General features: G+C 48.8%; 7 protein-coding genes across 7 annotated transcripts; 4 read left to right on the top strand and 3 right to left on the bottom strand.

Moving 5' to 3' along the window:
* Positions 1–822: 822 nt before the first annotated feature.
* Positions 823–2456, top strand: N7478_009413 (putative MFS transporter; the record flags this gene model as incomplete). Its single annotated transcript, XM_056925627.1, has 5 exons — positions 823–1076; positions 1138–1760; positions 1825–2017; positions 2068–2176; positions 2229–2456. The coding sequence occupies 5 exons, from the start codon at positions 823–825 to the stop codon at positions 2454–2456; spliced, it is 1407 nt and encodes a 468-aa protein (XP_056774997.1).
* Positions 2457–2729: 273 nt separating this feature from the next.
* N7478_009412 (putative nuclear RNA binding protein) lies at positions 2730–4880 on the bottom strand (the record flags this gene model as incomplete). The annotated part of the gene is made up of 1 exon (XM_056925626.1): positions 2730–4880. One exon carries the CDS (start codon positions 4878–4880, stop codon positions 2730–2732), a length of 2151 nt encoding a protein of 716 aa, XP_056774996.1.
* A 2015-nt stretch (positions 4881–6895) lies between these two features.
* Positions 6896–7617, top strand: N7478_009411 (arginase; the record flags this gene model as incomplete). The annotated part of the gene is made up of 2 exons (XM_056925625.1): positions 6896–7245; positions 7308–7617. 2 exons carry the CDS (start codon positions 6896–6898, stop codon positions 7615–7617), a joined length of 660 nt encoding a protein of 219 aa, XP_056774995.1.
* A 1234-nt stretch (positions 7618–8851) lies between these two features.
* N7478_009410 (bifunctional urea carboxylase/allophanate hydrolase) lies at positions 8852–14416 on the top strand (the record flags this gene model as incomplete). Its single annotated transcript, XM_056925624.1, has 3 exons — positions 8852–13442; positions 13522–14240; positions 14291–14416. 3 exons carry the CDS (start codon positions 8852–8854, stop codon positions 14414–14416), a joined length of 5436 nt encoding a protein of 1811 aa, XP_056774994.1.
* A 236-nt stretch (positions 14417–14652) lies between these two features.
* N7478_009409 (uncharacterized protein) lies at positions 14653–16510 on the bottom strand (the record flags this gene model as incomplete). Its single annotated transcript, XM_056925623.1, has 2 exons — positions 14653–16255; positions 16314–16510. 2 exons carry the CDS (start codon positions 16508–16510, stop codon positions 14653–14655), a joined length of 1800 nt encoding a protein of 599 aa, XP_056774993.1.
* Positions 16511–17375: 865 nt separating this feature from the next.
* Positions 17376–18846, top strand: N7478_009408 (retrograde cargo receptor ERV46; the record flags this gene model as incomplete). Its single annotated transcript, XM_056925622.1, has 3 exons — positions 17376–17568; positions 17655–17835; positions 17901–18846. The coding sequence occupies 3 exons, from the start codon at positions 17376–17378 to the stop codon at positions 18844–18846; spliced, it is 1320 nt and encodes a 439-aa protein (XP_056774992.1).
* A 696-nt stretch (positions 18847–19542) lies between these two features.
* Positions 19543–22101, bottom strand: N7478_009407 (uncharacterized protein; the record flags this gene model as incomplete). The annotated part of the gene is made up of 1 exon (XM_056925621.1): positions 19543–22101. One exon carries the CDS (start codon positions 22099–22101, stop codon positions 19543–19545), a length of 2559 nt encoding a protein of 852 aa, XP_056774991.1.
* Positions 22102–22275: the final 174 nt, after the last annotated feature.

Here is a 22275-nt window from a genome sequence, read left to right as displayed (position 1 = left end):
ATACCCTTGCTCTACATTCCTTCCTCCGTAGCCTAGCTTACACATATTACCATCTTCATCATCGTTGATCGTTCACATAGTCTCCCTCTCAGAGCTCTCTACGTAATCCTTATCCTGATGGAGCTTGCCGCCTGTGGATCCTGAGCGGCGGCATTAACCATATCTAGCAGGTCAGCCAGCACTATCGACCAGCCTATTGGCTCTGATGTAAATAGCCCCGCTATGCGGAGATCCCACCGTGATCTATCAGAATGACTTGATTCCATGCCCCGCTCGGCGTCTGGTACTCCGTATCTATGGGGGACTATAACGCCCAGTGGGGAAAACCCCCCTTTTGCCCTACCTTAACGTTTACTCTCTAGTGTACCGCTATGTACTGTAAGCTATACTTGAATAAAGAAGCAAGTCAAAAGACAATTCAAAAGACAATTCAAAAAACAATTCAAAAAACAATTCAAAAGACAATTCAAAAGACAATTCAAAAGACAATTCAAAAGATAACTCAAAAGACAACTTAAAAGACAATTAGAAAGATAACGTAAAAGCCAATTCGAAAGGTATCATGGTTTGATTTTTCTGTCCAAATAAAGTTTTCCTCTCTGTGCGTTATACTCCCCCGTACGTACCGATAGCCACTGGGCGACACTCAGGCTGATAATCGGTCGGAGGCCCTCCGAGCCCAATTGTTCGGACGACTCTATATGTATGTATTCATTTCTTTAATCCCCACACTTTCAATCTCCCTACTCTGTGGGCATTTTGTCCTTCAAACCGACCTTTACGTTAGACCTGTTCCCGAACCATTCCCCAAACTTCAGAAATATGAGCACCCAAACACAAACTGAGTCTTTCATCCTTCAAACCATCGCATCTGATATTCAAGTCCATCATTTAGAGCCACAACTTCTACAAGAATTAGAGCCAACCGCACCACCTCCACCAAAATGGCTCTATCCAAAGATCTTCAGCGCAGGAATCTCCTTCTTCTCAGCAGGTATCAACGATGGAAGTCTCGGATCCCTAATCCCCTACGTGATCCGCTCATATAACATCGGCACAAACATGGTTTCCCTCTTGTAAGTCCAACCTCAACCCATAAATCTCAACGAAGCCCTAAATAATTCTAATCCCATATAGATACGGCATAACATTCTTCGGCTGGCTCTTCGCAGCAATATCCTCCAGCTTCATATGCCAACACCTAGACCTAGGCGCCATGCTCTCCCTCGGCGCCTCAATACAAATTCTAGCTCACGTGTTACGTGTCTGGCTCCCTCCCTTCCCTCTATACGCAGTGACATTCTTCTTTGCCAGTCTAGGTCAGGCTTATAACGACATGCATGCTAATACGTTTGTGTCTACTCAAAAAGGTGCGCATCGGTGGTTAGGCTTTATTCATGCTATGTATATGGCGGGTTGTCTTGTTGGGCCTTTTGCTGCTACAGCTGTTGCTTCTGCGGATACGGAGTCGCAGTGGAATCTTTTTTATTATTTGCCGTTGGCTGTTGGGGTTGGTAATCTTTGTGCGGTGGGAATTTCTTTTCATGATCGGGTGGGTTTTCTTGGGAAGAGGCGAAACCTAAGAGAGGGAGAAGATCACGATCCCGATCATAATGGTCAGCCTCGGGCTCAGACGGATGGTGGATCATCTGCGGGGAAGAATGCATTGAAGGAAATTAGAGATACACTTAGTACGCCGGGTGTTTGGTTGCTTAGTTTATTTTTCTTCTTTTTTCTTGGAGCGGCGGTTACTGCTGGTGGTGAGTTCATCTATATCATGGTTCATTTTACATCGATCACACTTTACTAATCTGTGCCTTGTAGGTTGGATGGTCGAGTATCTTGTCAACATTCGCAACGGAGACGTTAAGGAAATGGGATATATTCCTGCGGGTTTCTACGGTGGTGCATTCCTCGGCCGATTGCTTCTTGCTGAACCTACACATCGTCTTGGAGAACGGCGGATGATTTTCATTTATGCGGTCTTGTGTGTTGGACTGCAACTTGTTTTCTGGCTGTACGTTCCAACGAAGTTTACCCTCGTTTCATTATTGGTATACTGACTAGACTCAGTGTGCCGAATATCATCACCGAGGCAGTGGCTGTTAGTCTATTGGGTTTCTTCTCGGGACCTTTCTTTGCTACTGTGCGTTATTTCTTCTCTTACATGCTGCTAGTGAGTGAGTACTGGGGGGTATAGAATAGTGCTGACATTTACATGGTTTCAGGGAGTCTCAGTTGGATCGAAAATCTTTGCCCCGGAAATTTTGTCGCCTGCCATCTCTTTCGTTTTTGTCCTGGGACAAATTGGAGGTTCGATATTTCCGGCCATAACTGGACTCATCGCGGCTCATTTTGGGGTTAAAGTGTTGCAACCTATATTGGTTGGGTTACTGGGTACTGCTGGTATTAGCTGGTTGGTTTTGCCTAAGGATTTAGAGCTTCATCGGGATTGAATTAATAAAATTGGGATATGGTGGATCGTGATCGAATCATTGTCAGCCAATTCGCTATGAGTTTAATGTAGCAAAACTAGTCTATGTACAATGCAAATAGACAGAAGTCCAAAAGCACGGACCAACAGGGTATAAGAAATTCGTTATTTCATCACATCACCAATTGATGGTACCCGTAAACATTTCAAACAAACACCTTGACAACTGCTTCACTATGCTTCAATGTTGAACTCAATAAACAGCATTTCCTTCTGTGCACCATTTGAAAGAGGACTAGAAGATATCCTCTGGCCAAGGAAATCCTTCCATTAAGGAAGGCTGCTCATTCAAAACGGGCAATGCTTGCTGAGAAAGAACTGCCGGGGCAGAGCCTCTTGCCGGATTGTGCGTCTTACTGGATGGCTTTGTTACCTTGGCAGCGCTCGAAATTAGCTCTTTGGGAAGAGGCGGCACAGGTGGAATATCCACGTCGTAACTGTGTCGTCGGCGTGAACGGAGTCGTGATTTCGTAGGGGAATTGCGAGCAGAGTGATCGGGATCAAGTCGACAATGAGGCTGTAAATAAAATGTTCGATGGGCTTCACTAGATGGCGGGGGCGGAGAAGAAAAATCAAAGAGAATCGGATCAGACTTGAGAATGGGGGTGGTGGTATAGGTTGAGGAAGTCGAACGTGTCGAACGTGGAGCCGAATGGCCTCGTTGCATACGGAGAGGCGAAGATCTTATGTTCTTTGAATTTGGTGAGCGATGAACGCTGGGAGAGGATATTTGGGACTGGAGAACTGGGGACCTTTTATGCATTGAACCTCCATTTAATGCGGCCATTGAAGCTCCGCGGTCCGCAGTTCGTTTGCGCTCTACTGAGCCGGGGCTGTCGCCAGGTTCAAATTTCTGCCATTTGGATTGGCGCGGTGGGCTGAGCAGACCGGCATCTACCAGATGCTGGTGTTCGGATGGGTGGTCATTGTTGTTGATGCAGTCCTTCGGAGTGGACTGAGGAGGTTTCCGACTATCGATTGGTTCAGGAACTGTTGACTTCCGTTTACGGGAAGAGCTTTCCTTACCCATTGACGATGGACGCGATTCCTTCGAGCGTCGTTTTGGAGACTTGGAGACTCCTTGAGATTCTTCGGGTGAAATACTTCTGCTTGTCATGGATGGCAACGCGGTGATTTGAGCGGCGGGCTCTGGCGACTGGGACATGGCGGCTTGTTGATCGAGTAGACGTTCGGATGGTAGTGTGGGCAGTGCACCGGGGACAAATTTGCGAGGATAACTTCCGGGGTCCATTTCAAGACTCATGGTACGAGGTTCAGGTGCCAGGGCTGGTAGACGTTCCTCATTGCCACTGAGATGGCGCAGTTCTCGACGCGCACGATCAAGCTTGTCCTCGAGATTGCTAACTTTCCTGACGAGCTTGCTTTCACGAGAGAGTTCCTTGCGGGATTTTTGTCTGCGAATGCCGCCGTTATTCTCGGAGTCCTCGGATGGATGATCTAGGCACACAGATGTGTCGGAGGGTGGCTGCTCGCTGTGCCTCACGAATGGGATTCCAAAGGACGTAACCCTGCGAAGATCTTGGAAAGACGAGCGCTTGGAAGACTTGGATGGGGATCGGAGGGGAGAGAATGCAGATCGTAGAGGTGACATTGGTTCGGCTTGTCGAGGGGGGCTCTCAACAGGAGTGCCGTACCTCATCTTATCTTGAATCGCTTGCCAGGTCTGGTCGGCAGTGGATGGTTCAATATGCTGGTTCTGCATGTAGGCACCCTTATTTGTGCCCTTGTATCCAGCCATTTTGAGTTGTGCATAAGCTTCCTCGGCTTGCGTGAGGGCATCCTTCTGCGGAGACTTGGTCGCATTCTCGGGTGAAGACTTGCTCCAACTTCCAAAGGGGTTGAAGGCAGATGCAATTGCTTTGCCAAATCTGAAGATTCCAGAGCCACGGTTCCCAGCGTTCGCTGCTTTTTGTTCGCGCTCGCGCTGGGGGAAAAGATGACTGGGTGGCTGTTCGCTGACACTATCGCTCATGGTGGCCTCGACGAATCGCGACTGGCGACCGAGGCGATGCCGTGGGCTGTTGGTAGCGCTTTTATGCCTGTTGCGCAAAGATGCTGCCGATCCGCGGGGAGAAGAACGAGGCGAAGCCTTGTAGTTGGGTCCCAGTGATCCATTGGCATTGCGTCCGTTTCGAGTGCCATTGTTTCCATAGTCCGCCGCTTCCTCTGGCAACGGCCAGTCGTTGGACCGACGCCGTTTCGCAGATTTTGCGGATGGGGACTTGTAGTCGTCCACGTCTGGTTCTTCCGCATCATCGAACTGTCCAGAGACATCAGAGCTCCACTCTAGATCATCGTCATCGTCACTGCTTCGCAGATGTTTCCGTGAGGACCGTTGCTGGGCGGGGCTGGGGTCAACGTCCATGTCGTCCGGACTGTCGGGTCGCTGAATCTGCAAAACGGGGGAAAAATCAGACTCAATCGATGCTTTAATGTGGCTGGCACCTCAATAAATCAAGGTTCAGAATGTGCAAGGGCGCTTACTGTCACGCTGGGCACTTCGTACATCATCCCTACTCTAGGGACACCCAGTGCCCTTTTTTGGAAGAACAATGTCACTCTCGCTGGCCAAGTCGTAGAAGAGTTTAAGGGAATCGGTCAAGTAAACTACTGAAGAAAGGTGAGAAAAGTCAGTAGTCAAGCCAGATTTAAATAATTGTGTGATCTGGAGTAGAAAAACGTGGTCAGTTGTTGCCTCGTTGTTGTCCGGAGCTTTTGTTTACATTTGTTGACATGACTCCGCACTTGCCCCAAGGGAGGAAGTTTGTTTTGGTACTGGGTACTTCCTGTTACTATGGGCCCCACATATATTCTTGATGTACCCAATACCCACCTGTCTTCCCGTCCCCCCTCGAACTTCCCCCCACTAACTGCACTCTCTGCATCATGCACATGTATAACTGCCCAGGTTCATGCAAGATGGCTGATTCAAGGTACATGACAGGTCTGGGAATTTGCCTAGATATCCAGGGTACCCTATCCCTCTTTTCTAGGATACGCCAAATTACTCAAACTAGGTCAATCCTGGGGGATCAGCTTACATTCAGGATTCCGCGTGTCTCAACTGAACATGTGTCTTCTCAACGTGCGGAATGCGGTGATAGCGCCTTCAATAGGCCAAGCCAGGTTCCAATTTCCCGAAAGAATGTCATTTGGTTCACCGACTCACCAAAGCCCAGACTTTATCTACGTGGTCTCTGGAGCCATTGTTGTTGGGGATCAGTTCCTCTTATGTAGACGTAGTTCATCATTTTGTAGACCAATCTCAAACTAACATCACCATCTTCTTCCTGTTTGGGCCAGCTTCTCTCGTGCCTCTCACTGCCCAGGTGGGCATATGTATCACGTCAAGAAGCCAAAAAAATCAACCACGTACTGAAGCTGTCAAGCAGCAAGGAAAGAATCTTGGGAGTATAGTGAGTGACGCACACAATTTCAGTGCCTCGTCATAATCTTCATATCAAAATATGAATTAGTAAATCGGGTTATGGACAAAATATCACTCTATAGTCGGATCGGTATCTCAGGAATTCAAGGCACCGTCATTTGTGCCATTAAGTTTTTTTAGCATCTTAAAACTTTTGATTATACTTGTGGCCGTTCCATGCAAATCCAAGAAATCCCCAGTCTTCCTGGCTGATGATTTGTCGCATGTCGGGTAATGCTGCCTTTAGGGTCAAATGCAGTCAGCGGAAAAGGTAAGGCAAGTATGGGTTGATCCTGATATCCCTCAGGTTAAGAATAACCGGGTGAGTCAAGTCTTTTAACAAACAGTCCTAATCCTCGTTTATTCTTGACTTTAGCGGAAGCCAAATTCGGCATGCATCAGATGTGGAGAAATCACTTCTGTTAAGGTTGAGTGTAGCCGACAATGTAAACTTTAAAAGAAGACTGTATCCCAGCAACACCGAATTTGGCTCTTCTTTATCTCCAGCGCATTATCTCTGTTTCCTCGATTATCTGGATGTCAGAAATGGCACTTCGTTATTCTACGATGTCAAAGTTTCTTTCAGACCCGACCCACCTGGTAGTCGTTGCTGCTAAGTATTCTTGTGGTGCGGTACGTGATCCCGGCAAAAAGTAGAAAATATGAACTTTGTATGGAAATGGTATTGATTTTGAGTATAGCCTAGAACCGGTGCAGAGAAAGGGCCTCGGGCATTGATCGATTCGGGCATACTCTCGGACATCCAAGCAAGAATGGGCTATAGATACTCCTTCGACAGCCTCACCGTAGAGAATACATCCTGCAATTCAGCCGGCTCAAGTGAGAATTCAGATTCAGACATTTACGACATGAAGAAACCCCACGCAGTTAGCCTTGCTTCAAAGCGAGTAAGCGATTGTGTATACAGCCATGCACGGGAGGGAAGATTCGTGATGACTTTAGGTGGCGATCATTCTATTGGAGCTGGCACCGTCACAGGTACTGCACGGGCGGTTCGTGAAAGGTTCCAAGGCGCGGATTTATCTGTTCTCTGGGTAGGTGCACATGCAGATATCAATACTCCTCAAAGCAGTATGAGCGGTCGTATTCATGGAATGCCCGTAGCATTTGCTTCGGGGCTAGCCAAGTCCCCATCGAAAGGGGTTTTCGACTGGATTATGAAGTGGCATCTCATTAATCTAAAGAAACTCGTTTATATTGGCCTCCGGGATGTTGACGAAGCCGAGAAAGCTATAATCGGCCAACATTGCATCAAGTCATTTACTATGGGTGATGTGAGGAGGTAGGATCCTGTCTTCGTTCTCGGAGGCTCTCAAAGGACCATTGATACTAACCTACTCGCAGTCATGGTATTGAGAGAATCATGGATCTTGCACTGTACCATCTTGGTGACGGTTCGCCCATCCATGTGTCTTATGATATTGACTCGCTAGACCCCGAGTATGCACCCTCTACTGGCTTCCCTATACCCGGGGGATTATCTCTTGAAGAGGGTATATACATATCACAGAGGCTGTATGCTACTAAAAGACTTGTTGCTATGGACCTGGTTGAAGTAAATCCACTTATCGAGTCGCCGAGGCTGGCTACGACACTTCAATCTGCGGCATCGGTGATGAAAGCCGCTTTAGGTATGGGCATGAGATATGAGTAGGTGTGCGATCACTTTCAAGATTGAGATCAGACAACATTTTAATGTCATATATTCGGAGAAACACCCTTTAGCAAAATGAAAATTTGATTTTACCACCAATACACATAACATACATTTACCATATAAAAAAACAAAAAAAACTTGTCAAATTTGTCAAAAAATGGTCCCGGAGGGGGTCGAACCCTCGGCCGCTGCGTGACGTATCTCGATAAGATATTAGCACAGCGCTCTAACCAACTGAGCTACGGAACCTGATTTGTTGATGACCAGCGGAGCTTCTGCCGTTTTGAGAATCAAGCCAAAACCCGCATGACACTAATCCAGATCAGATATAGTGTTTGTACTATACAGTACGGGTTGATCCCTGACCTCGCTCTTGGCAGCCAGGACCGTTGTAAATAACCGCTTGAAAGTAGCCACAGTATCAGATGTATTGGCGACTCCTTGTCTAGAACGCACGCATTTCAAACATTACAAACGACTGAGTTTAATCATTGAATCCCGGATTATCCCAGAAACGCGACAGCCGGCTTGTTCGAACTGGATGGATCAAATAGCGCTTAGAATGGGACTACTTCCTCTTGACGTGATCTCTTGGAATATGAACATGTATTTGCCAAGTCTTCCGACCGAGCTGATAGATCAGATCTGCAGTCATCTAGTAGAGACGCGCGATCTGAACCAACTTTGACTTCCATGCAAAAGCGTATCACAAAAATCCCAAAAACTTTATGGTGGTCGTCACTATGGGACAATAAGCATGATTGTCATAAATGATGCGCTCCGGCAGCTACCTTGGAATAGAATTAAGGACTGCCATGCTCTGTCAAGTTTCTAAACCCAGCACTACTAACCGAAACAGCGGCAGCAACCGGAGAAGAAATCCTAACCCATAAACCGCTTTGCTGGTATCTGGGGTACATCTAATGCAAATCGATCGCGGCGACGGCGCGCGACGGCGCGCGACGGCCGGTCTTGGCCTCGGGCAGATAACGCGGCTCATCCTCATTTGCAATTGCAACTTGGATGACAAGCATAGATAGATATTGATATCGGATGACTTCGGAGAACCTGTCAATATATAGAACTTCATTTAAAGGATATAATTGCCTCTCTATCCGTCATTAAATTCGTGGAGTGGCACTTCTCCTTATTTCTTCTTCTTATCGCTGGTAACTGTACTTGAATCTTATATTTTGACTGATAAGCGTACTAAGATTTACAGGACTTCCTGATGACTTCAAAAACCTTCACTGGGAAATTGAACGAGGAAGCGCCTCTGACCATTTCAGAATGGCGTGAACTACAAAATACAGTTTCTGAGCCAATACATATTTTGTCACTACTTAAGCGAGCACAACCGAACATATCAAATGCGTGGATCTCGTTGGCCACGCCGGAACAAGTCATTACTCAATGGGAAGATATCACAGCATTTCGAGCCCAAGGACAAGATCTTTCACTATTCGGTGTACCATTTGCTGCAAAGGATAACATTGATGCTTCTGGGTTCTGTACAACGGCCGCATGCCCATCCTTTGGCACCGAGCCTGTCGCTACCGACTCAACAGTTGTACAAAGGTTGAAATCACAAGGAGCAATTATGGTTGGCAAAACGAACCTTGACCAGTTCGCCACGGGACTTGTCGGTACGCGTTCCCCGTATGGGGCCGTTGCCAACTCCTTCGATCCAAGTCGGGTCAGTGGCGGTAGCAGCTCGGGGAGTAGCGTCGTCGTTGCTCAAGGCCTGGTCCCTTTCTCTCTTGGCACGGACACAGCAGGCTCAGGTCGTGTGCCGGCAGGTTTCAATAATCTGGTTGGGCTTAAACCCACGCGTGGGGCTTTGAGTACACATGGCGTTGTACCAGCATGTCGCTCACTTGATTGTGTTTCTATCTTCGCCCTGACTCTGGAAGATGCCCAACTGGTCCTGAAACTGTCCGAGGGCTACGATGTTCAAGATGCATACTCGAGAGATCGTACAAGCTGTGCGACTGACAAATCTCCTCGAGGAGTCCTGCCCTCTCAACCCAGATTAGCTATATGTTCCAACCCTGAATGGTTCGGCCAGGCCGAGCAGGCTGCTGCATACCAAGTGGCATTAGCCAAAGCCCAAATGCTGGGGTGGACGCTCGAGCCTGTTGAATTCACACCCCTCTTTTGTCTTGCCAGCCTCCTTTATGAGGGCCCATGGGTTGCCGAGCGATATGCTGCTATCGACGAATTTATCCGCTCCGTGCCCGTTGAGGCTATGGACCCAGTCGTTCGGAGTATCGTCATGAAAGCTGAGAAGTTTTCTGCAATTGACCTTTTTACGTCCGAATACCGTCGTAAGGATCTATCCCGTGAGATCGAGGGAATCTTCGGGCAATATGACGCGCTTCTAGTGCCCACTGCCCCCACGTTTCCTTTGATGCAAGATCTCAAAGATGAGCCTGTCAAGGCAAACAGCCAACTTGGTACATATACCAACTTCGTGAATTTCATGGACTGGTCTGCTTTGGCAATTCCTGCTGGTTGGAGAGAAGACGGTCTTCCTTTCGGTATCACACTGATTGGAGAAGCGTGGGAAGAGCCGCGATTGTTGGCGCTTGCTCGCCGTTGGATGGCCGATGCGCCACGCTTGCTGGGAGCGACGGGCATGAAACATCAAGAAGTCTGCTTTGAGAGTACTGCAACCTTTGGTTCTATGCAATTGGCGGTGGTTGGTGCCCATCTTTCTGGCTTTCCTCTGAATAAGGATTTGGTCTCGCGGGGCGCAACCTTGGTCACCGTTACAACCACATCGCCGTGTTATCAGCTATTTGCACTACAGAAGACGAATTCAAGTACAGCATCCAAACCCGGTCTCAGAAGGGTTACTGATTGTGGAGAGTCCATTGAAGTAGAGGTCTGGAACATGCCAGCCAACAAGATGGGTAGCTTTCTCGGTACTGTTGCAGCCCCCTTGGGCATCGGATCGATCGAGCTGAAAGACGGCCAATGGGTTCACGGGTTCATCTGCGAGCCAATTGGTCTCGAGAATGCAGAGGATGTCACTAGTTTTGGTGGATGGCGAGGGTACACTCAGTCGCTCCCCAGTTCCACTAATGAATCATCCCGGGCTGCATCTGCTACACCTGCTACACCTGCAACCAGCATCGGTGAGAAGCGGATCAATACTGTTCTGGTGGCAAACCGTGGTGAGATTGCACTGCGTATCATTCGAACTCTTCGCGCGATGGGAATTCTGTCTGTTGCTATATACTCAAGTGTCGATGCACGGGCGCCGCACGTCACCCAAGCCAATGTTGCACTTCCCCTGGTCGGGGACACAGTATCTGACACCTATTTGAACAGCAAGCAAATCCTTGACTTGGCCTTCAAAGCAAATGCTGATGCTGTCATTCCTGGATATGGCTTCCTTTCAGAGAATGCTGATTTTGCTGCCGCCGTTGAGGATGCAGGTCTTGTATGGGTTGGACCAACTCCACAGCAGATGAGTGATTTGGGCTTGAAACACCGTGCTCGTAAAATTGCTCTTACAGCCGGGATTCCTGTTGTTCCTGGAAGCAAGGGTCTGGTCACCAGCCTTGAAGATGCCCTGGCAGAAGCAGACAAAATCGGTTATCCAGTGATGGTCAAAAGCACTGCTGGTGGAGGTGGAATTGGCCTTCAGAGATGTGCCGATATTGATGCACTCTGGGGGGCGTTTGACGGTGTCCGTCGATTGGGACAGGCCAATTTTGGAGATGATGGGGTTTTCATCGAGCACTTCATTGATCGGGCACGGCACATTGAGGTCCAAGTACTTGGTGATGGGGCTGGCCGAGTCATTTGTGCTGGTGAGCGTGATTGTTCGCTACAGCGTCGAAACCAGAAAGTCGTGGAAGAATCCCCCGCTGAATTTGTCCCAGTCGAAGTCCGAACGGATATGCGCCGCGCTGCTGCTGCTTTGGTTGCTTCCTTGCAATACCGCAATGTTGGCACCGTTGAATTTATCTTTGACATTGACACCGAAAAGTTTTACTTTCTGGAAATGAACACGCGCCTGCAGGTCGAGCACCCGGTAACTGAGGCTGTGACAGGTCTTGATCTTGTTGAGTGTATGATGCGCATTGCCATGGATAATTGTGCGAGTCTTTTCCCAAAATCGATAAATGAGAGTCCTGTCTCCGGTGCGGCGGTTGAAGTTCGTGTCTATGCTGAAAGCCCTCTTCAAGAATTTCGACCTTCCCAGGGAAAGCTTTTGAACGTGGAGTTCCCATCCGATGTCCGTGTTGACACTTGGGTCAGTTCAGGCCAGGAGTTATCGTCATCTTTCGATCCCATGGTTGCAAAGATCATCGCACATGGGGATGACCGTTCTGCAGCTCTTCGAAAGCTCTCAGAAGCTCTAGCAAATACAATAATCACAGGCGTTGAAACAAACCTGGGATACCTGCAGCAAATAATTGATTGGGATGCATTCAATTCTGGGGCCTTCACGACAGGATCCCTCAATACCTTCCCATACGAGGCTCAGGTCATTGAGGTTATCGATGGTGGTTCCGACACAACTGTACAAGACTTCCCTGGCCGACAAGGCCTATGGCATATCGGCGTTCCACCATCTGGCCCAATGGACTCCTACTCATTTCGTATTGCCAATAAAATAGTTGGTAACGATGAACATGCCGCAGGACTTGAGTGTTCAATTCAAGGCCCTATACTGCTCTTTCACTCCCCCACCACGGTGGCTGTCGTTGGTGCCAACGCTCCTATCATTGTGGACGAGGAGCAAAAAGAGCCTGGAATGGCTATCAGTGTTCAAGCTGGACAGAAAATTTCCATCGGGACAGCTACCAACGGCTCTCGGGTTTATCTCGCTATTCGAGGCGGCATTCAGGTCCCTGAAGTTTTAGGCAGTCGTTCAACATTTGCCATAGGTCATCTCGGAGGACACAATGGACGAAGTCTATGCATCGGCGATCTCCTTCCATTGGCACGTGATACTAATGAAGAAGGTCCATTGCTCAAGGCTCCAATTATTTCTCTGCCGTCAGTTGAGAACCGAGAATGGGTCGTCGGTGCTATCCCTGGGCCACACAGTAGTCCGACTCATTTCACACAAGATGGGCTTCGGGAACTATTCAATAACAAATGGACCGTCCACTACAATAGCAACCGCCTAGGCGTCCGTCTAACTGGGCCGCGTCCAGAGTGGACACGGCTTACCGGCGGTGACGCTGGTCTGCATCCCTCTAACATCCACGATAGCCCTTATTCGATCGGAAACATGAGCTTCACGGGTGACGAGGCAGTCGTTCTGACAGCGGACGGGCCAAGCCTGGGAGGATTTGTCGCGCTTGCCACGATCGCGGAGGCAGAGATGTGGAAATTTGGGCAGATGCGACCTGGCGATCAACTTTGGCTAAAGCCGATTTGTCTTGATGATGCGCAGACGCTTGCAAGAGATCTCAATCATTCGATTGCTACTTTCAGCCCGCTACCCAAAGCACATCCCCAGCAAACAAACTCTGCCGCTCCAAGCAGTGCGACCCTGAAAGATATCTGCGAAGCTGGTCGCTTCATTAGATGCAGTCAGGCGGGTGATCGAGCCTTGTTACTTGACTTTGGTACCGAGGATAATTTCACGTTGCGGCAAACATTCCACATAATGACCTTCATTGAGAAGCATCGGATTTCTCCAATTACAGGGGTGCAAGAGCTCACGCCGGGAGTCCGAAGCCTGCATGTCCGCTTGGAAGTGAATTTCTCATTACCTCGAGTCCTTGATGCACTGGTCGCACACGAGATTTCTCTTGGAACAGAGCTTCCATCTCGACTCCCCTCGAGGATCGTCTGTATGCCTATTGTTTTTGATGACGAAAGAAGCCGCAAAGCCATCGCTCGCTCGCTATACATCGACAATTCGTTCCTCAGCGCCATATCTACCCAGCAACATTGAATTCTTGCAGAAATTGAACGGGTATGACAGCCCTGATCAGGTGGAAATAAATCTCTATGAAGGCACATTCCTTGTCTTGGGTCTTGGTGATGTGTACCAAGGGTCTCCGTGTGCCATTCCACTGGATCCTCGTCATCGGTTGTTTGGAACGAAGTACAACCCGTCCCGTTCATTTACGCCTCGTGGTGCTGTCGGTATTGCTGGTCAATACCTATGCATTTATGCGACCGACTCGCCCGGTGGATATCAGCTCGTAGGTCGCACTGTTCCTATATGGGATGAGTTCCACAAGTCACAACTCGGGGAGAAGCCCCCGTGGATGTTCTCAATCCTGGATCAGATTCGCTTTTATCCTGTTAGCGAGGAAGAACTTTCTGCAGCGGAAACAAACGAAACCTCCAGTGATCTCATCAAGATTTCTGACACTGAGCTCGACCTGATTGAATATGAGAAGTGGCTGGGGGAAAAGGAGGAGGACATCACCGCTGTGCGGAAACATCGATCAAAGGCAGTCCACGAAGCTGAATTTTTCGATGATCTACTCAAACCATACGATCCGATCACAATGCGGCCAATTAGGGGACAGGAGAGTGATGAAGCCATGATTGGAGAGCGGGTGAAGGCACTTTTACCTGGAAGATGTTTCCGTTGCGCTGTCGAGGAAGGAGACCAAGTTCAAGCAGGGGACGCTCTGGTGAGCACAAAAAAAGTCAAATTACCAAGAAACAAACTGACATATCTTAGTTCTGGATTGAATCCAACAAAATGGAAGTCAAGATTTGTTCTCCAGTCAGTGGGAAATGTGTGAGAGTGCTGATCGAAGAGGGCGACATTCTTGGGCCCAGTGACGATGTTATTATTATTCAGTAGGTAGTATCAGATGTGTAAATGAAGTGGTCTCATGCATAGTAGCTACAGTTTGTTTACAAAAAAAGTTGGAATTTCTTGACTTTATAGCACCTAACATTGAGGCCCATTTGTGGAGGTCCGTCAAACCTGTCCGGTAATGTGTTGTCCGCAGGACCTGCAACATGACTCGGCCTCCTCGGTTTACCAGAGAGTATCTAAACACCTACCGCCATCACGTATACCTACTAAAAAAGCCCTCATAGGCCAGTCGAGCGTAAGAATGAAGAGTCTCGAAAAGTGGCTGCCTTCACAGCAGCCAAATCACCCACCTCTTCTTGAATCATTCGAAGTGCCTCGCGAGCAAATGGAGCAGCGGATGCCCGAACCTGCAGGATCCAGCGCAGCTTTTCGAGTTGATCGACGTACCCAGCTGCTTCATCCATTTGAGAACTTGTTGCCCACAGAAGACCAGCAAATGAGCCGATCAAAGCCACCTGCGCAGCGGCAGCAAAGCCCCAGAATGATTGAATGTGTTCAGGTTTAAAAGATTCAATCAAACCCATGGCCGCTGTCAGTCGGGCACGAGCAGCGGTTCGAATCGTCGAACGAAGAGAAGGCGTGGTATCTGGAGACAGAACACGTAATAATGCGCGGTGAATAGTCAACTCCGTTGCCATATGTGACAAATGCAAGGCGCCGTTCGTCGATAGCCGTAACGAGGGCGTTGATTCTAGCTGGAGGCTAGCGGGCAGTGCGGTATGCCATTCCCGCAACTCCATGGCAAGGGGTTTTGCCAGATCCATTACCCCTGACGGTCCGATTCTCTCAAGCAATCCGCCTTTTTTGGTTGCGCTGATTGAACATAATGTGGACACGATGCGGCTGAAAAGCTTGGTCAATTCAATGGATTGTAGAAATGCCGCCTGACCGGCTGCTTCGTCGACACCTCCGTCCCCCTTCTCATCTTGTCCGGCCGCTTCTTCAGGAAAGTCTTCAACAGTACATGCAGCAACGTCCCAGTCGCTTTTACCCTCATCTTCGTCAATCTGGGGAATGAGAGATGGTCGCCCGTGCACAAGAACGCCCCACTTGTCCTGTATGTATAGGGCCCAAGCTAAACGCCGTCGTAGGCCTTTCTCCCATTCCGGGATATTCCAATCTGAACAGTCGATATGAACTCCCAATGTTTGCCCGAGGGATAGCAATTGAGCCGGAAGAGTGCTATGGGAAGACTTCATTCTTTGTAATAATAACAGGCCAGCCTGTAATGTGGAAAGTTTGGGTCGTTTCAAATCGTCATCCATGGCTCGTGTTGCCATATTTTCTAGGGCTGCGGCATCTGGTGTTGAAGCTGCAGTAGCGAGAGTTCTATCGAAGAGCTTCCAGTCCAACGCGACCAAGTAAACGGCAGCGAGTAGTGGTGGTGAGAACTCGCGGTAGGAACGAGCATATTTCTCCAGAAACACACCTTTGTCCAGGATAGGGAATGTGCGGTGCATAATGCGGAAATAAAGATTTACCAAGGTTGGCCCCAGTGGACGTATCGATTCCTCAATACAATCCAGATCAGCGATGCGTTGCATTTCAGAAGCAGAGTCCTTGTCAGGGTAGGTAATGAATGCGGTGGATTGGTTCACACGTCGCGGATAGCATCTCTCATGGTTGGTGAGCGAGATAGCCGAAGGACGCAGATCAAGAAGTTCAGGTTCATGGTAGCTAGCGGGGCCAATGTACTCTGAATGCAGATGAAGCTCCAGGCCTAGCGTACCGTCTAGGCGTGAATTTATCCGATCAGCGGTGGTCTGTTCTTCGAAAGAACCAGCTGTGGATGGCGTTGGAGAGCTGCGACGTCTCTTCGTTCTTTGATAAGGTTAGCTGAGAGAAGAATAGTCCTGAATAATGAAAGTCTGGAACATACTTGGGTTCTACTGTGCCCGGTGACTTCCCAGTTCTTTTCCGCGGTCGGGGACCATGAAGAAATGTGCATTCAAGACCATTCAAATTACAGAATGTGCAGTTGTCTTTCCCCGGTTCCTTTATACATCGCGACTTGCGATGACGGCAACGATCGCATGGGCGTCGCGTAGGGTAGTCTGTGGCTCCCGTCGCGGACATTTGACTCTATGTTTTTGTTCGTGTATTGATATCCTGAGCAAAGGATCAAGTCATCGAAAAGCGTGAGTCATTGAAATCTTTCGGGGTTCACAATACAGGTCATCACGTGAGGTGAGGTTAACTAGCAATAATCTGCGCTTGCTATTGAGTATTACGTTGTATATCACAGTATTGTGTTGTAGTCTCTTCTAGGGATCCCCAGTGATATTGGCAGATAGCATGAGCGATATTGAATAGCCATTCAACTTGTGTGCCAAGTGGTTGGAACCAAGAGCTAATCTTAAGCTAGAAGCAAGAAGAGAGAGTGTATCCTCGTTGTCTTTCCAATGTGAGCGTGGTCACTGGTGGTATTGAGATAGTCGCTGAGAAATCTTCATAATCCTTGTGGTCGAATCGTTTTCCAGCTGGGTTGTTTATCATAGTATAGCCGGACATGTGCAGCCTGCGGCATCAGCACAATCTGCTCCACATTGCTCTGCGATAAGGTCATGTGATGTACATAATGACTCAGCAACTTCCACCAATCAAAGACTGTCCTCTGTCCTTTCAGAATGGAGTAATGTCAATACATTCAAGATCGGACCGAACAGCTGGCACAAGGCTCTTTTGCATGACTGGCTCCCTGAGAATTCTTAAGGCACCAAGGGCACTCGGATAGTTTCAACTGGTCCAGGTACGACGTGACACCCCGTAATTTCCTCCTTTGACCCTTTGTTGAAAGTGGCATTGAACCCATCCAAACAGCTTGCGCGTTCCTCGAAAACTGTAGCTAACATCGCTCAATTCTTGACCTACAGACTACCGCTTCCATCCAAACTCTTGTCCCAAGTCTGACGACTTATATGGTTGTCAATTGACTGGCGAGATGCCTGCAAAGTCGCGATTCACGAGGCTAGACGCCTTCGCCAAGACAGTCGAGGATGCGCGCATTCGCACCAATTCCGGCGGTATTATCACAATCGCTTCGTTGCTCGTGGTTCTCTGGCTGGTTTGGGGAGAATGGGCAGATTACCGTCGAGTTGTCGTTCACCCTGAGCTGATTGTTGACAAATCGAGAGGTACGATCTGATCTATAATCAAAACGCGGGGATTACCCATTGGATACTTTGGAGACGTGACTGACATTGAATGATGGTATGGATAGGTGAAAGAATGGAAATTCATTTGAATATGACATTTCCCCGACTGCCTTGCCAACTTTTGACACTGGATGTCATGGATGTATCAGGCGAACAGCAAACCGGTGTTGCGCATGGTGTGAACAAGGTTCGCCTGAGCCCGCCCTCCGAGGGAGGCAAGGACATTGATGTCCAGGCATTGGATCTGTAAGCTTCCTCCGTTGAAACCTCGGAACCGACTCAAGAATCGAAGAACTGACCATGATTTCAAGCCACTCCCCCGCCGATGCGGCCGCCCACTTGGCTCCGGACTACTGTGGTGAGTGTTATGGAGCCGTCGCCCCCGCCAATGCGATCAAGGCAGGCTGCTGTAGCACTTGTGACGAGGTGCGCGAGGCATACGCAGGAAAATCATGGGCCTTCGGTATTGGCGACAATGTAGAGCAATGTACACGGGAGGGCTATGGCGAGAAATTGACTGCTCAGCGTCGCGAAGGTTGTCGCATTGAAGGTGTTCTGCGCGTTAACAAGGTGGTTGGTAACTTCCACATTGCACCTGGTCGCAGTTTCACAAATATGAACATGCACGCCCATGACCTGGAAAACTATTACTTGGACAGTGTGTCGTCCCCCGAGAACATGCACACCATGACACATCAGATCCATGAGCTCCGATTCGGTCCCCAGCTCCCTGCTGAGCTCTCCGAGCGCTGGCAGTGGACCGATGATCACTATATGAACCCGCTTGATGGTACTTCCCAAGCTACTGAGGTGCCAGACTACAACTTCATGTACTTCCTGAAAATCGTCTCGACATCTTTCCTTCCTCTTGGATGGGATCCGACATTCTCCTCCGCTATCCACAGTGCCTACGACAAGGCCCCTCTTGGCTCCCACGGCCTTGCTTATGGTTCCCAGGGCAGCATCGAGGCTCACCAGTACTCCGTTACTTCTCACAAGCGTTCCCTCAAGGGTGGCAATGATGCTGCAGAGGGTCACGAGGAGCGTATGCATGCGGCCGGTGGTATTCCTGGAGTTTTCTTCAACTACGATATCTCTCCCATGAAGGTTATCAACCGCGAAACTCGTCCTAAGACATTCACTAGCTTCTTGACTGGTGTTTGTGCCATTATCGGTGGTACACTGACTGTCGCTGCGGCTTTGGATCGTGGTTTCTATGAGGGTGGTATGCGCATTAAGAAGATTCACTCGAACTAGATATCTTTGAATAGGGATCTGGGGTTCAGGAACATGACAATGTCGCTCTGTTCAATTCATCATTAGGCATATTTGGTGTCTGCGAGCATGTGGGAGCGGCTGATTGAAGTTGGCACTCATGGCGTTTTTTGGGATACCTTTATACATTGAAATTTCGTTTTTGCGTTGCTTTTGTACCATGCCTCATCATGTATGTATCCCTCCAAATCACAATGTTTCTTCATTCTAGTAGAGGTTTTATCTACGTAGTTCGGTAAATTGTTTCCCCCTGGATTTCAACGTCCACAAGGTACTTGGATACCTTGCGCAGCCTAAAACCCCTATGATCCTTGAGTATAGTCCTGGACACATTGGAGGAATACAAAGTTCGAGAGCTTAATAAAGCTCAGTTGGCTACTATTCATTCAAGTTTTTTTTTTTTTTTTGAAAACGTTAAGTAAAATAGAGTTGAGGGACTGATAAAAAATGTAATTTGATTAATCTGAGGCAGGTTGAGCTGTCAAGCCGCTTCACACCTCCGAGTCTGATTATAATGCAGCGCTAGAATACAGTCATGCATGTCGATGCCGAAATTATCGTAAGAAAAGTCGCGTCGTAGTGTCACATGGGGGAAGAATACACATTAAAACAAATAATAATAGTAAAAAGAAATTCAACAGAGAAGGGGGAAAGATCGGACGGTTCCAGTCTTGAGGCCTAGTCTAGGTCCCATGGATCTAGTTTCTTCGTCATCTCAGCATCTTCATATTCGGAGGAAGGTTCGCGTTCGAGGGGGAAACTGAAATCGTCTTCGGTATCAGCTGGCTCGATAGACTGCTGTGATTTGGATGATGGAAGACCGGGTATAGAGCTGGCTGCTGGATTGATGACGATGCGTGCGGCAATATGGAGTAATACGATGAAAAGGTGAATTGGGGGGACCAGTACAAGAGTCAAAGCTTTCGAGATAAGGGAGGCAGTTTCTTCGCCTGGTGTTGGCTGGTATATGGTCGAAGGCGGCGGCATCGGAGAGACATCGCGTTGTCTAGTTGCCTGTGCTCGGCGACGGAATTCGGCACTCATATGTGTCAAGTCCGAAGGAGAAGCAGATCTCCCAGATAATCGCCTCGGGTTGGATGGGATGCTTAATGAAGGCTTTGGCGGAGCTTCTCGGGCCATTTGATGGGTCGATAAACGACCATGATGTTCAGAACTGGGGCCGTTATTGCAAGAAACATCGGCAGCCGGAAGTTCACTTAGGCTGACAGTATCCGATGACAAAGCTGGGGGAGCCAGATCAAAAGGCGACGATCTTGCGTCATGAAGCATTTTGAGCTCCTGGACTTTGCTGGGGGACGGCACAGGAGTGGCACGAGTTGAAATTGAACCCGGTGAAGAGTCGAGGTCGGCAGAATGGAAGGATTCGGGTGTAGATGGTGATAAGTCATTAAGGTCATGGTCAGGTTTGACAGGATCAGTAGGCCCTGGGATATCCTTGCTTTCCGAGGCTCTAGACATGGGTTCTTCGTGATCTGACTGTCCGGTAATTTGAGTAGGCTCACCCTCGACAACCACGGAGCCAGCGATGTGGGTTTCAGCTGGAATGTCTTCAACTAGCGTATCTCCGACTTGGAACGAGTTAATTGTGTCGACTGGCTGGCTCTGGGTTGAGATATCGGAAAATTGGGCCTCAATACCGTGTTTGAATTTATGATCTTGGGATTGAGCATCCGCTAACTTGTTGCAGCTCACTTCAGCAAGTACAGTTTCAGGAATTTCATTTTCAATCAAACTAGGGCTCAGAGGACCCGCAATATTCCGTTCGACTGGGGTAGAATCATGGTTCTCTTGAGCTAGCGCAGGGTTGGAGGGTTCTTTAGAAGCCTCGGCAAGCACATCGTGGGTTTCTTTTACAGGAGAAAGCTTCTCCGAAGTCGATGATGACATGTCAGATCCATCCTTCGTTTCAAAGCCATGCTCGGCGGGAGTTTGTTCTGAGGTGGGGCCGACTTCCTTGGACTCTTCTTGTGCAGCGACGGAATCAATAGATTCATTACCCTTGACATCCATAGCAGCCTCATCATCAGGTCCGACGGCCACGGTAGACTTTTTTTCGGTAGGAGGCTCAGCAGGCTCTTGCTGGATATTATGTCGTTCACTCTGAGTGGCTTCGCTCGGTTCCTGTCCGGAGATAACCGGACTGGACTCTTGTTTGGCAGAGATCACAGTGAGATCAATTTCGTCTTTGCTAATATCGGTAGGATCTTCCTCTTTACCGGTGAATGTCGGCTTGCTTGGAGTCGTCTGCTCTAGCCTAGGGTCAGATTCAGATTCAGCCTCGGAGTTTGGCTGCTCTTCTATGACGGCTGGAACATCGAACTTTGCGCGGAGGGTATCGAAGGTCTGTGGTAGCTCGGTGACCGATCGCCTGATAGGCATATGATGTATAAACGGCTCTGGATTATTAACAGGGGATGGCGATAGATCGCGAGTAGGAAAGTCGTCCGAGGCAGCACTTTCGGATTTCTCGGGGGTCACCACGCTATCGTCAGTTGCAGCTCCATCAGTATCCTCTCCCGTACTGGCAGAATCAAGGAATTCCGGTTTTAACTCTCCAGTATGGGGTCTATCGCCCTCTATCGATGTAGTCGCCCCCTCTTTCCGGCCCTTAGGTCGCCAGGCCTTTTTGCGCCGGGGCGCAGTAGCCTCTTCTGGGAGCTCGATGGTAAACGCACGCTTAAAGGGACATGGTGTAACCTCATAGCGAAGTACCGTTGGCAAGGCTGCTTTCAAATCTTCCACGCGCACCTTATCATCTTCCGACTCATTTGGTATCTCAATGCGATAGTAAGTGAGGGGGCGAATGCGCAATACAAATTTCGAAACACCATCCACACACCAGCACTGGGAGTTTTTCAGAATCGCATGGACAACATTCCCACATTTAAGAAAGACAGTCAGTCCATGAACCCTTTCGAGTCTCAGTGGAGCAGTCGCAACCGTTCGCTCAGTCGCAGAGCGCCAAGGGAGTGTCTCAATAGTATCGACCGGATAATCAAAATCGGATGGAGCGGAACTTGACGGGATTGGCGCTAGAGCTCTAGGAGCGAAATGAACAATTTTTGCCGAGGGATGATAATAAATGACGTTCTCTGCGAGGTTTGGATTCGCGGTACCTGAACCGCGTGTCGAGGCCGAGTTTAACTTCGTGGGGAGAGTAACCGAGCGTCGGATCGAGAATGGTTGGCCCAAAGACTCAGTTGGAGAATCAGGCATTGTCAAGGACGGACAGTGCGATACCACCGTGAGGCGATCACATTGGTGGTGGAGAGATCGGATCGTTATCTCTCTGTCGCGCGCATTCTTGCTCTTTTTGCGCGGGGACGCAGCCTTGAAGCCTCAGGCAGGAATATCCCATGTGACTTCCCATGACGCAGCTTCACCTTTATA

Source organism: Penicillium angulare (assembly GCF_028827245.1).
Source record: "Penicillium angulare strain IBT 27051 chromosome Unknown utg000007l_segment0_segment0, whole genome shotgun sequence".
In the NCBI taxonomy this organism is placed as follows: domain Eukaryota; kingdom Fungi; phylum Ascomycota; class Eurotiomycetes; order Eurotiales; family Aspergillaceae; genus Penicillium; species Penicillium angulare.
This window is presented reverse-complemented; position numbering and strand designations above follow the sequence as displayed.